General features: G+C 42.6%; 1 protein-coding gene across 4 annotated transcripts in view; it reads left to right on the top strand.

The window, feature by feature from the left end:
* The window catches only part of CCNY (cyclin Y), a 122,068-nt gene extending 113,824 nt beyond the window's left edge, over window positions 1-8,244 (top strand). For all 4 annotated transcript variants that reach the window (XM_006774614.2, XM_015571061.1, XM_015571062.1 and 1 more), the window contains 2 exons: window positions 2,302-2,464; window positions 6,889-8,244. In XM_006774614.2, the coding sequence (XP_006774677.2) occupies window positions 2,302-2,464; window positions 6,889-7,005 (280 nt within the window). In that variant the 3' untranslated portion in view covers window positions 7,006-8,244. The remainder of the gene's footprint in view (window positions 1-2,301; window positions 2,465-6,888) is intronic.
* The last annotated feature ends 6,527 nt before the right edge of the window (window positions 8,245-14,771 follow it).

Genomic DNA, 14,771 nt, shown 5'->3' with positions numbered 1-14,771 from the left:
GTGGGAGGCAGCAAGTTCCAGTGTTTACCTATGCTGCCGTCTTGGTTTCTCCTAAATATATTTTTATTGATTTCTGAGAGGAAGAAAGAGGGATAGGAAGAAACATCAATGATGAGAGAGAATGATTGATCGGCTGCCTCCAAATTGAACTGTGACCTCCTGGTTCATAGGTGAGTGCTCAACCACTGAGCAACACTGGTCAGGCCCCCCCCTCTTTCTCTCTCTCTAAAAACATAAAATAAAAATAACTAAAAATCATTCCAAATAAAGCAAAGTAATTTAAATTATATAAAAGTATAAAATTTAGCATAATATATACTATCTGAGTGTATTAATTTTTTCACTAGACTATAAAGAAACAGCATACAAGTTATGCTATTTTCCAATTAAAAGACCTAAGTGTGACTTCTTTTTTTTTTTTAAATATATTTTATTGATCTTTTTACAGAGAGAAAGGGAGAGGGATAGAGAGTTAGAAATATTGATGAGAGAGAAACATGGATCAGCTACCTCCCGCACACCTCCCACTGGGGATGTGCCCGCAACCAAGGTACATGCCCTTGACTGGAATTGAACCCAGGACCTTTCAGTCTGCAGGCTGACGCTCCATCCACTGAGCCAAACCGGTCAGGGCCTAAGTGTGACTTCTTGGTCTTTCCATCTGAGACATTCAGGCCTTTGATAGCAACTTGCTGAAGTTCCTTCATTTTGACTTGCCCAGTAGCTTCCTTCTCTAAAGCCACTCACCTTGCTCACATCCCAGCCTTTCTGCTCATCTGCTCAGCATTCCTATCCCTTGTTGTCACAGCATCATGAGACGGGGCATAGTCCTCCTTGGTCTCTGATGGCCTGAGTACAGGGGCCAGAACTGGGGACTCGGTGTTTCAGGAGAGATGCAGAAGCTGGGCCAACAGGGGCAAGGCCTAGCACTGGGGACTGGGCTTGTCAGCCTTCAGCTCCACTTACAGGAGATGATGACAACATTTTCTGTGCTCCTGTGGTCTTGGCGGTGGTTTGAGTGGTCCCCACTACTAGAAATAACCCGAACCCTTGTTCTCTCCACCAGCCCTCCATGCTTGCCAAACTCAATTCAATTCTCACTTTCCTGATCCCTGTGAAGCCTTCCCTGATGCCCCTGCCCGGCTGAGCTTAGTTGCTGCTTTCCCTAACAGTAATCATTGAGCACCAACTCTGTCAGATACTGTGCGAGGGGCTGGGCATGTGAAATTGGATGTCATGGTTTCTAACTCTGAGGAGACAAGTAGGGGAAACTGACTTAAGGCAACATTTACAGTAGAGTGTGAGGAAGGACAGAAATACAGCACCGTTAGTGTGCTTTAGGGGCACAGTGTACTTCTGGCGGGAGGGGGGAGCACTGAAACTGAGTGCCCAGCCCAGGATCAGTGCTCAAGGACAGACCACGGAGGTCTTTTCATCCCATAGATAGGTACTGCAGGGAAATAGACCTAATTTAAAAGATAACATGTGGGCATTCTTAAAGTAAAAGTTTTAAAATTTACTGTGGCTATCTTTCAATTAGTTTTCATCAAAATATGGATCTTAACATGTGTTTGCTCCTTGACCACTCTTTATGGTTGAGTGATTCTCACAGTGTGGTCAGCATCCAGTTAGAAATTGTTAGAAGTGCACATTCTCAGGATCACCCCAGACCAGCTGAATCAGAGACCAGGGTGGGCCTAGCTATCTGTCTGCAGCTCTTTGTCTGCAGGTGATTAGGTGGGTGCTCAGATTTGGGAACTATGGCTTTCATTCTGTGGAGTTGGTGAGTTCTCTTTGAGAGAGGCTAGACTTCGATTCACTTTCCTCCCTCCTTTGCCTGAGGAACTCTTTTGTCAAAGGAGGTGGATAAAGGGCGTTGAGGGAGGGCATCCTCTGTGTCTAGGAGAGGCCTTTCCTCTAGGCTGTGATCTTGGTTGCTCACTAGATTCCACTTGACAGCTTTTGACTGCTTCTTCTGCCCCGTGTCTGAGCTGATGATGCATGCTGAGATTTGCAGCCAGAGCCTGGTATATGTGTGTTAGGTCTCGGTGAAACAAATTACCCTGAAGTATTCATCCCAATTAATCAGGCCTTATCCTTGTGGGCATCTAATTAAGTGGATTTGGCTTCTAATACCAATTTGGTGGTTAAACTGCAACTCTGGTGTCCAACCAGGTAATTAATTACATGGCTTTTCTTCCTGAGGATGCACTTTTCTGGAGTCTTGTGTCCAGCAGTTTGCCTTGGCAGGCCATACAGCCTAGGATGGCAACTAAGTGTGTGCAATTTTTGTCTTTGCAGGAATGAGCTAGAGCGACAGTTTCTTGAATTGCTCCAGTTCAACATCAATGTTCCTTCCAGTGTTTATGCCAAGTATTATTTTGATCTTCGGTCTCTGGCAGAAGCAAATAACCTGAGCTTTCCTTTGGAGCCCCTGAGCAGGGAAAGGGCTCACAAGCTTGAGGTAATGTATTTTAACATACTGCTTTTGGGTGCACTATTGCCGACTCATCATCTGGGTGCCATGGAAGGGTGAAGTGTGTGATTACAATGCTGATTTCTCCCACTGTGTTGTTATGAAATAAGGGCAAGTTACCCTGGATTTAGAGGTCGTCAATTAATTTAATGATAATTTGTACAACCTTATATTTTCAATAACCTTAGTATCAGTTTTTATTTAACTCACATTGATTCTATTTTTTAAATGAAAGATTTTTTAAGCTTCAGTTTTTTAAAAAAACCCACAAAAAAGATTCCCAGCATATGCTTTTATAAGGAAACAGATACTGGAAGGCCCTAATTATTCCCTAATTTTTAGGAATCCAGAAACAATTGATTTTGCTTTTTCGTTTTTCAAATTATTTTTCCCATAGCCCAGTTAGAGCTAGGGCCAGCCCCTTTGGCCTTGGTCTGGGTTTAAGGCCTACATTGTTAAGTTGTATGAATTTTGTGTCTTATACTTATATGGAGCTTAGCTCCATATTTGCACTTAGCTCTTGACCCACTGTTCCAGAGCAGTGTGTGGAGGCCCTCTGCATTTCCATCTCCAGGCACCATATTGGTCTCATTCTGCATTGACCAAAGCCGTAGATGGTATAGTTATGTCTCAAGATTGGGAGACCTAAGAGGTCCATACCTCATTTTCCATCCCGTTGAAACATCCTCCCCTGGCCAGTACTGGGTCAAGATGGCCAGAGTGATGGTCTAACAGTGTTAATGGCTGCAAACAAAATACGGTCTAGAGGTGGGAGGAAGAGGGTTTGGATTAAGCTATGGATTTCAAGGTTAAGAAAGGAAAAACAACATAAAAATTTAAAAAGTAAATAATGCTAATTCCTAATAGGAAACGTAATAAAACTAAATTTGGAAAAGACTGGATGCATAGCATTGGTTTTAAAATAAAAATACAGGGAGGTTTTCAGAACTTGATCAATTTTCTGTCGTTATGTACCAGCCTTTAGAGTGGAACTGCTCATTAAATCTCCCATTTCTCTTGTATTCAACATAAGATAGGACTCTGAAGGACTTGCTCCAAGGCACATACTGTCAAACCTTCACAAGCACACACATGAAGTAGAATTTGATATCAGGGTGAACATGAACGCTGTTTCAGTATGCACAGTGGTCCTCATACCCCTCGTGTGCTGAGATGGGCTCAGTCACTCCTTCAGTGCCGAGGTGAGGAGAAGAGCTTGGAGCTCCTGGGAGCCACTCAACCCTGAAGGAAAGCAGAGCTGTGGTTCTCTTAGTGAGAATATTTAATGGTTCAGGTCAGTTAAATGGGGAGCACATAGACTGGCTGAGACTGAGGGAGTCGTGCCTACTTCTTTTCACTCCATTAGCTTATCTGAGTGGAAAGAGAGGAGAACTCACCTGCTCCTGGTGTGGCCATGCCAAATGCCCCAGGGGCAGGAGGAAGGCCAGTAATCTGACAAAATGTTCCCTCTCTCTCCTCCTAAGACACAGAGAAGCGAGCTCTGGGAAAGCAGATGGCACCCCGTTGAAATAATTTCTTAGGAATGGGGTTTCATTGTTTTCCAGACCCCAGCGTTCCTGTTAGTCCATTTGGTTAGCACACTTGAATCCCATAATAGAAAGCAGACTGAGACCTCAGAGGAGATGCCATAACCTGAAGTTTTGTGCCGGTTCAGATGTCCCACCAGCTGGCTATTTTGATATGCTGGTTGCAGCGTAGAGTGTAGAAATAGGAGCACCAAGAACCAGGGCAAATGCAAAGTGGTCTTTTCATTAACAGATCATTTCTCTCTGAAATAAATTAGTAGCCCTCTATGCATATGGAGGATGTGATTAAAGATAATACCAGTTTGCATAATAAAATCTAGAATGAAATAACACATTGCTAATTTGTTATATTGCATTCAGACTCATGCTATTTGTAAGCTGAGAAACAACAAATAAAACAATAAAGAAAATAATTTGCTTTAAAAAATGGTTGTTCAAATGCCCTTAAGGAATCTGATTTTCTCTTCTTTAAGTATGCCACATATATTTCATATACGAAACATTTAAAATGAATTCTCAGTATTACAGCCCACTTGCTACCCTAATTCATCTCTCATTCGGAGGAAGACATCCTTGACTCCTGTCTCTCCTCCATTCCACCCTCCATGCTGCCAGTGGAGTTGCTTTTCTAAAATGCAGTTGTAGGTTGTAGAACATTAATTCTTTTTTTTCTTTTTTTGTTAATCCTCACGTGAAGATATTTTTCCATTGATTTCCAGAGAGAGTGGAAGGGAGAGATAGAGACAGAGATAGAGAAACATCAATGTGAGAGAGACATCGATTGGTTGCTTCCCACATGTGCCCCAACCAGGACCTGGGATTGAGCCTGCAACAAAGGTACATGCCCTTGATGGAATCAAGGGACCCTTCAGTCTGTAGGCCGACCCTCTACCCACTGAGCCAGACCAGCTAGGGCTGGAATATAAATTCTTAAAATTGCTGGCAGTTTTGCATCACCACAAAATAACGCCTTAGCCCGCCAGTGTGTGAGCAGCCGTGTCAGCCTGGCTCTGTCAGCTCTGCTCTCTCCATCCCCTGGTGCCTGCTGGTTGCCTTCCCCAAGCCATCAGCCACCTCTCACCATGCCAGCACACTGCCTTGCTGAAAATGCCAGATCCCTCCTGATAAATTCCTCTTCCCCTCCAAGCACAGCCCTTGAAGCCTAGGTCTGATGTCCATTATCAGTCATGAGTGTCCCTTCATGGATTCCCCAAAATAGAATCAATTGCTTAGCCCCCTCTATTTTTAGTACTTTGATCGTTTCTTTGTTATGTCCATGCCTTTGTTATGTGAATATCTTGAGTGGAACTTATATATCCATTCGACACCTATTTACTCAGGGCCCTCTGATATCAGGTGCTGGTTACAGCCTGCCCTGAGAATGGTCATGAACAAAGCTCATAGAGCCTGCTCTTGCAGTTTGCGTTCTGCTGGGAGGAGACAAACAGTGAACAATAAACATAATAAATAAATAAAATTTGAAATAACTAATATGTTAGAACAGGCGTGGGGAATCTTTTTTCTGCCAAGGGGCATGTGGATTTACAGCATCATTTGCAGGTCATGCAAAATTATCAGCTTAAAAATTAGCCTGCTACATTTGATCAAACATTTAATTAATTCACTCCTAATGCCTTGGCAGGGCCAGACCAAATGATTTTGTGGGCCTTATAGCTGCATGTTCCACACCCCTGTGTTAGAAGGTTAATTATAAAGAGGAGAGCAGGGTAGGGGTGCGGTAAGTCAGAGCCTAATTGAATAGATGATGTTTGTACAAAGACTTGACTTTGTAGACACTTCCAGGCTGAGGGAGGAGCTGGTGCAGCGCCTGTGGTGGAAGCCAGTGGGGAGGCCAGGGGTTAGGGTAGGCAAAGTGACTCAAAGCATTGGGGAATGCATCAGGGAGAGAAGGGCAAGCAGGGAGACCAACTTCAAAGATTATTCTGCAGTCTTAGCAAGAACCAGTGGGATCTGATCAGGGCACAGGGTGAGAAGTGGGTGGCTGCTTTTGTGCTTTTCCCTTGACTGTGACTTCCTGGTGGATGAACACTGTGTCTGTTCTCCTAGCCCTGGCACAGTCCCCAGCCTTGCTCTGGAATTGTAGAAGTTAAAAAACTTCTTTGCTTAGTAATGTCACCCTCATCACTGCATCATCATACAGATGGCTGGTGAATGTGTCTTAAACAAGCTCCCTGGGATGGTATGAACCCTTTTGAGAGCTATGACTATACTTCAGCCCCAATGCAGGCCTGGCCCTACTTTTAGCTGCAGCCCTCTGCCTAGAGTCCCACTGCCCTCATCAACAAAATGAAGCCAATGTTGACTATCTTTGCATCCCATGTTTCTGTGCCCCCTCTGGTTCCCTTCTGCAGCAGTGGTCCAGAGATGACTCCCTTCTGCTCTGACTTAGTCTCTGATTAATGATCATGGCCAACTACTGCGCTCCTCATGCACACATCCAGCATGGAGCTCCAGTGCTTCATAGCCACCCTGTGAGGAGGGCGCTGTGATGACCCCACTTGCAGACAAGGATGCTAAGGACTTAAATGGGGGCACATACCCAGCTCACACACCCCTGAGTGGGGAACCAGCATTGGACTTGGATCTGGCTGACCCTAGGCTACTGTAAGCACTTTGGAAACAGGGTCTGTGTCTACACTTTCTTCGTATCCTGCCCTGTGACACAGTTCTTTGCAGTGGGATGTGAACCACGTGGGCAGGGCCTCTTCCTGTTTTTTGTTCATGAGTGTCCTCAGTGCCTAGAAGGATGCTGCTCAAGCAGTGCTTGGTGTCTGGTGAGTGAGTGCATGGAGGGAACTTCCAGGGACCAGCCCTGACCTGAATTGTCTCTCTTCTGCCCCTCAGGCCATCTCTCGCCTCTGTGAGGACAAGTACAAGGACCTGAGGAGACCCACGAGGAAGCGGTCAGCGAGTGCTGACAATCTGACTCTGCCTAGGTGGTCCCCGGCCATCATCTCCTAACTGGGCATCCCCACTGGAGGCTGTACCATCCCTCAGTTTCTCCTTTAGTTTGAGAAAAGACAGACTTGGGATGGTTTTGTTTTTGTTTCCCTTTTTTGGTTTTGTTAAAGTCATAACTCCATCAGGCTGCTTCAATGGCTGCCTTTGAGCTGTGTGGCCCACATGCAGCAAGGCTTTGAGGGAAGCAAAATCAGTATTCTGGAAATCCTGTTTCACACCTTGCCCTGTCATCATTAACAGCACTTCCTTCTTGGAAGATAAAGACTCGAATCCTGGAGGAGGAAGTAAAGGGAAAGGAAAGTTGTGTAGAAGCAGGAAAAATAGCTAATGACATGGCCATTTCTTAAGTCCCCCATCTGGTCAGTAGGTGAATATGACCGAAAACAACAGTAGTTAACACAGTTAGATGTTCATTAAAGACAAGAGTGCTGCCTTTATCACCTCTGTCTGGATCAGTCTGTTCTTTAAGACTTCTTGCATCCCTTCTAACTGCTATTTGGGGATTTGGGGGATTTTTGTTGGTTTTTATTCTGTTTTGGTTTTGGCCCCACAGAGCAGAGAATATAGTTTGTACCATGGCACAGACATCCAAATAAATAGTACTGGTTGTTTCTCTCTGCGCTATTCCTGTGAGCTGTCTCCTGAGCTTTCTTCCTCACAAGTGGAATGCACTTGTTACATTTCTCTACGACTTTATTTTATACACTTTTTCTTCAACAATGGCAAAATTAACTTGACAATAGTGCTGAACCAAAAGTATCCCTTTCCTTCTTTATTCCGAACCTCCCCCCCAAAAAAAAAATTCTAGATAAACATGGGTGCTTGTGCCTTCCAATTTTCATGCAGTTGTTCTTTTTATCTGACCTGAAGTTGTAGGTATAAATCAGTCACACCTCATGGGCCAAGGAAACAATGTGCAGTAGAAGCTGTCCTTGGTTGAGATTTTTTTCCAGATTGCTTGGTGTTTGCCTGAAGTTATTGAGTAGGAGCCATTTCTTTGTACTCCCTGCCCAGTTTGTTCCTCTACTTCTGCATCCATTGTTGCAAGCAATATTCTTATCAATTTTTATATGTTTATTTTAAATCAAAGTTAGTCTATTTGTATAAATTTTTTTAAAAATTTAAAATTAAAAAATGGGGGTGGGGTGGGTAGTCCAGTGGGGAGATTATTGGAGGGCAAAATGTTACTATTTGCTGAGATATTTTTCACAGAATGATTGAATAAAAAAAAACACAACACTTGCATTTTCATTGTGGGTGCTTAGAGAAGTTACACAAAATTCAAACTGTGAAGGTTTATGCTTCATTATGACATACTTTTTTGTTTTCTGACTATTTCTTTAGAAAAGAATCTTTTATATCAAAAGGGTTGATCAAATATCAAAGAGTAAATTTGGTATTAAGTCTAAGAATCTGAGTCAATGAAGCATATAATGCTTTGGGTTTTTGCATATTTTCTTGTGTCACAATGACAAGAGGGTCTAACTTTTTTCCTTTCTCAAGTCTCTGAGGTGAATGACAGCAGATACTCTGTTTCACCTTCCTTTTATGTGAGCTTGGAAAACTTTGGAATCTTATTAGTCTTGAATACCCTTTGGAAATTAAAGGAATTCAGAAAGTTGAAATCCCAATAATACCAAGCTGAAAGTACTAGTCAGGTTTCAATGAAATTTGTGTCATGGGTAAATATAACCGGGCTAGAGATATTGTCAAGTTCTTTCTGACCTAACTTTCAAAAGCAAGGAAGCAGAAAAGGAAAAGTTAATTATTTTTCCATTGTAATTTTATTGATATACTTTGTATGGGTCCAAAATCAGCTTCTCTCTTCAAGTAAGAGTCTGATTTAGAACTTTAGAGATCTAAAAATAGAGAAAATAATCATTTTATATTCCCTATTCTATAGAGCTTAAAAAGGGACATATTTTCTTAGCTGAATATGAATACCTCTCAAGCATAAATTAGTTCCTCTCATGTAAAGTATCTTATTTTACCAATCCATTCAAGAAAGAGGTTCTGCTGCCTTTAAAGCAGAAATCTTATTTTTATCCCTTTTATTTGAATGAGATTTGAAAATTGAATTATGTAAATATTTCAATGCATCTACTATTATTTTGTGGAGTTTATTAAACTACTTTAAAAATTGTATAGTCTATATATTGTATGTACATACAGTCTGATAACTTAAAATTTAAAGTGAATCCCGTAAAACCTGGCTCACTCTTTGTTTAGATGATTGAATATTGTTTTAGCCTTGTGCACTGGACTCTACCTCTGTATAGGAAAATTTTCCATATCATTAATAAGTATTGATCTGTATTAATTGGTTATGTTTCTTGCACTAAGAATTTTTAAGCTCTGCTGTAAGTGTAGATTTTACTTTGCAGTATGAATCACTTGACACATAGCTAAATACTTTAGGTTTGTTTTATTTTTCTACATGATGAAGACAACATTTTGTTTTCTGGTTTGTTCTAAGTTTGCCAAAAAAAACAACAAAATACAAAAAAACAAAACCCTACAACAGTACAAGTACAGTACTGGTAGTGAATGGTTTGTTTGCAAGGTGATTCAATGCACTATAATTAAAGCTGCATTACTCTTTAGGAATACATTGTCTTAATGTACTTTTGAATGCACAGTTTTCATCACTAATGAAGGATGAAGAAAACCACACAATTTGTTTAATTTAGACTTGACTTAAACAACAAAGTCACTGGGAGAATAAGTATATATTCCAATGAGTATTTTTGATTTATTTTACTTTATTCTTAAAAAGAGAAAAGAGAAAGAAGTCAGGGATTCAAAACCAAATTGGAGGGCAAGCTGGGAGATCCTACCAAGATCAAGATGTGCTCCCATGCCTTACTGCATGAGGTCAGAGCCTGGGCTATCATCTGCTCTGTCCTGGGCTGGACTCATGAGCTTCTTCCTTGGGCATTGGCAGGAGCTTCTCCATCTTGGGGTTTCCCTTGGTTCTGGGGATTTTGATTCTCAGCTAAGCTGCAAAGCAGAATTTTGGGAGTGGGTGATTTCAATCCTTTCTGGCTGTTTTTTTTTTTTCTCTCTCTCTCTCTCTCTTTTTTTATTTTTTTATTACAAAGGGTATTACATATGTGTCCTTTCTGGCTGTTTTTTGTAATCTCACACTTTGGGGCCATATTTTACAGTTTTGAATTTTTAAAACAAAGTTTCATTCCTGGTTCATTGTAGGTATTTATTAAGTGTTAAATAAATAAATGCAAAGAACAAATAATGACTGCCTTCCTGCTGCATTTTTTAAATATTGATATAAAATTTATAAGGTTTTATGGATGCTGAGTAAACCAGTTCTTTGCAACTGTAGTCGAGAAGTGTTCTTAGTCCTATAAATCTTGGGTAACTCAAAGAAGCATTAAGACCTCTTAGAAATCTCCAGCAGTTGAGACGGTTGCACAAGAGAGACCTATTAGAGCACCTCCCATTTATATCAATGGCTTATTTTATCTTTAATAACTTTATCTCCCTCATCGTAGTGTCTCAAAACTTACTTTCAGTGGATCTTAGAAATGTGGAGCATCTGAAAGGCCAGTCCGAGAGTTCCCCCCCTTCCCCTCCCTCTCCCCCTTACTGAAAGGGAGGAGGAAATGGAAAACATGCCCTTGGATGAGATGAGAAAAGGATGCTTAACTAATTTGGGGTTTATATTTTAAGCTATATGGATTTCAAGCAAAGCTCTACACAGGTCTTCATTAAGATCATGGTTTGCGCCGAAACCGGTTTGGCTCAGTGGATAGAGCGTCAGCCTGCGGACTGAGAGGTCCCGGGTTCGATTCCAGTCAAGGGCATGTACCTGGGTTGCGGGCACATCCCTGGTGGTGGATGTGCAGGAGGCAGCTGATCGATGTTTCTCTCTCGTCGATGTTTCTAACTCTCTATCTCTCTCCCTTCCTCTCTGTGAAAAATCAATAAAATATATATATATATAAAAAAAAGATCATGGTTTGCTGTTACTGAATGCAGAGCTATTGGACCAGTAAACAAATTGCCTCATAGGTGCCATATAGGCCTCAGCACAGGTAAGGGGTGTGGAAGAATACTGGAAGCCATGGGAATTGGTGATGGAGTTTGGACCTGAGCAGGTCAACCAACTTCCTTTCCAGTCTTTACTAATCAATTTTCTTACCAAGTTTGTATATGTGAAGCTGCTAAAGGTCTACTATGTCACTTCTCATTAGAAACTTTCTTCAAGAGTTCCGTGATCAGCACTGAAATGATATGCTTTTATTCATTTCTCAGTTGAAAGAGTAATTGGAGGCAGCTCTGTGTCTGTATTGCTGCAAGTCTGAGCTGTGAGCACCCAGGTAGGAACTTGTCCTGACAACTGTATTGTCCACTGTAAGTCTTTATAGAAGGCATTCTGGAAGAAGCTGTTACAACGAGAAGTGAGCTCAGATGAGGTGTCTGACTGAATGGTGTTACAACTTAACTGTGCCCTTTTGTAATTTGGTTGGAATAGAGGGCTTTATTCCTTTGAAGAACTTTATATGAATAAGTTTCCAAATACAGGCTAAAAGAATAGCATTCCAAAGTGAATGTGGATTTAGACAAAGATATTCAATGTAACTGGAACTTGTGTATAACATTATGTCAATATGGTGTCGATTTTGTATTGTGATAGAACCTTGAGTTTTAGTCTCAGACCAAAGTTAACTTGTTGTGTGACCTTGGACAAATTACTTTACTTCTCTGGATCACTCAGTGAACTTGGCTGGCAAAGATACACTTGCTGGTTGTTTTCTCCACCTCCCTTACTCTCTCTCTTCCTGAACACACTCTATTCAGCCATGCTTGCATCTTGATTGCTGGTTCTATTGTGCATGGATCTAGGAAAGCTGTGAAAGGTAAGTCCAAGCCTAATTGTGTGTTTCCCTGCTTAAGAAGGGTGGCTATTGGTAGTTAGAGGTTTTTATATAAAAGGCAGGAGCATCCAGGTTTCAGCTACTGCCCATTCAACCCCTGGATCTGTCTTAATGCAACTGAATGTCCAGCTTATTCTCTAGTAGGGTTTTACTGGACCTGGCTTGTAAGTTCTTATTTACATTGATGGATATGGAAGATCTCAAGAGAGTGGATTTGGGTGTAGGAATTCACCCCAAATGGACCAGTTTGGAAAAGTGTGCTTTATCCTTATTAATCCCTAATTGAACCTTCTTAACCCTAACAAACAGAAGCTCTGGAATCCCAGCTTTTGGAGAGAAGTATTCTGCTTCTCCTGTGTGGCACTTCCTACCAGCCCAGGAGGATAGAAAACACGGCCATATGCAAGCTTCCCAAATCTGAACCCTGCTTACCAGCTCTTGGTGCATACTTAACAGCATTTGGGGAGACCAAAGAATTGGGGTCTACTCCAAAGAGAAAAGCAGCATTTGGTAAAACAATGACTGCAGGGTCAGCACATTGGTGAGCTCAAGGCCTCACCAGGACACTGGGACATTTGGCCTGGCAAGTCTTGCAACTTCGCTGGATTCTGAGTTGCTTAATCTTAAAGAAATGTGTGACCCTCTAGATTATTCTGAGAGCATTTCTAGACAATATTTATCATTCTATGGATAACAGTTCTGGGATTTCTAGAACCAGTCTTGCAATTTAAAACAAAACAAAAAACAGAATTTGGAAAAACCTATGGTGCAGCATTCCAGAGCCCCAAGTGTTTACCAGCCCCCTTCAGAGTTGCCTGCAGTATCTCACACCAAGTGGTGATCTCTTAACTGTGAGAAAAACTCAAAACATAATTTTGTTGTAGAATATTATCTAGAAAACATGTATTTGTTTTGTAATGAGTAGACTTTAACAAAGGCTTTAGTGTACATAATTTTCATTGAACGAATATTTATTGAAATGGACTATGCTGGACATGGTGTTGAGGGCACACAGGGGAAAGAAAACAGACAAGGTCCATGTGTTCCTGGGATGTGCTGATAAATAAGCATATAAGTAGTGTATGTGGATTGTGATCAGTGTTATGAAGGCAGTGGGGTAGTATGAGTAGGGATCTCCATGGAAAAACTATGGGAGAGCTTCTTAGAAGAGGTAGAGGGAAGGGAAGTTGGTTGGAGATGGGGCTAGAGAAGAATCACACACGTCAGGACTTGCAGGCCTCAGTGAGGAGCTCAGATTTTAAGACCAGTGGGAAAATGCTGTGGAGTTTAACTGGGAAGTGCTATTTATTACACTCCACTTGCCTGATGTAGCTGTGGCACTCAGAAAATAAATATGACAAAGGGACTGTGGTCCCTGCCTTTGTGCCTACAAGCTAACAGGAGGGAAGTGCTTTATGCTCTCTATAGATTGAACTAGAGGCCCGGTGCACGAATTCATACTCCAGTGGGGTCCCTTGGCCTGGCCTGTGGGAACAGGCCAAAACTGAATGTCATGCAACTGAATGTCCAGGCTCTCCGACATCCCCCAAGGGGTCCCAGATTGCGAGAGGGCACAGGCCAGGCCAAGGGACCCCACTGGTGCATGATTGAGGCTGGGAGGGATGCGGGAGGCTGGCCAGCCAGGGAGGGACCGCAGGAGGGCTCCAGGGTGTGTCCGGCCCATCTTGCTCAGTCCCAGTTGGCTGGACTCCAGCAGCAAGCTAACCTACTGGTTGGAGTGTCTGCCCCCTGGTGGTCAGTGCATGTCATAGTGAGCGGTTGAGTGGCCTTAGCATATCACTAGCATATTACAGTTCGATTGGTTGAACGGATGACCAGACAGTTAGCATATTAGGCTTTTATTATATAGGATATGGGAGAAGGACATTTGGCAAATTTGTGAGTTGCCACAAGATGACTGGGAAGAATCTCTTCCTCTGGGTCAGTCATTTTTAAAAATGTATTTTTTTATTGATTTCAAAGAGGAAGAGAGAAGGAGAAAAAGATAGAAACATCAATGATGTGAAAGAATTCTTGCTTGGCTCCTTCCTGCACGCCCCACACTGGGGATCTGCGCCTGCAACCCGGGCATGTGCCCTGACCAGGAATCGAACCCTAGTCTTCTGGGTCATAGGTCATTGCTCAACCACTGAGCCATGCCAGCCATGCTGGATCAGCAGTTTTGGTTGCAGATGGTCTGTTCATGAAGTTTGTCCAAACACAAAGCACCTACCCTACCAGTCAGACATTGTACATGAGAGAATGTCAGGACTAAAATCCGTGGTTCCTGCACTCATAATGTCATATTGAGTTGGTCTGGATCAATGGTCCTGATGTTACCGGACGATTTCCACTCTGGGAGCTGGCCCTGCCCCTCCATGGTCTGGGACATTTTGAATGTCAGGTGACCTCCAGGTTCTCGAATTCAGGTAAAAGTGAGAGTAAGTTTATTAAAGCTTGGGACGAGGATGTAAAGGAAGGGTCCCTGGAGACAGATTAAGGGATAAGCCTGGGACATGCTGCCACTGCCCACTGCTCCCTGGTTGCAAGTCTAATGGGGACCCTTAATGTTTTAGCTCCAGGCCCAGAAAAGCTATGAAACCAAGTGATGCCATGGCAAATGGATCTGATGTCAGCCATAGCATCACTTGGTTTCACAGCTTTCCTGGGCCCGGAGCTGAAACACAACTGAGGCCTACCGTATTTGCCGGCGTATAAGACGATTTTTTGGCCCTGAAAAATATGCCTTCAAGTGGGGGGTTGTCTTATACGCCAGGTACACTTCAGATAGACTGCCCATAGTGCTTGCCCCGTGCCATAGTGGCCTCCCGATGCCCGCCCACTTCATTCCACATACCGTTCAGGCAT

Source organism: Myotis davidii, unplaced genomic scaffold (genome assembly GCF_000327345.1).
Source record: "Myotis davidii unplaced genomic scaffold, ASM32734v1 scaffold388, whole genome shotgun sequence".
Classification (NCBI taxonomy): Eukaryota; Metazoa; Chordata; class Mammalia; order Chiroptera; family Vespertilionidae; genus Myotis; species Myotis davidii.
The sequence above is the reverse complement of the archived record's forward strand: the minus strand, read 5'-3'. Positions and strand labels throughout refer to the sequence as shown.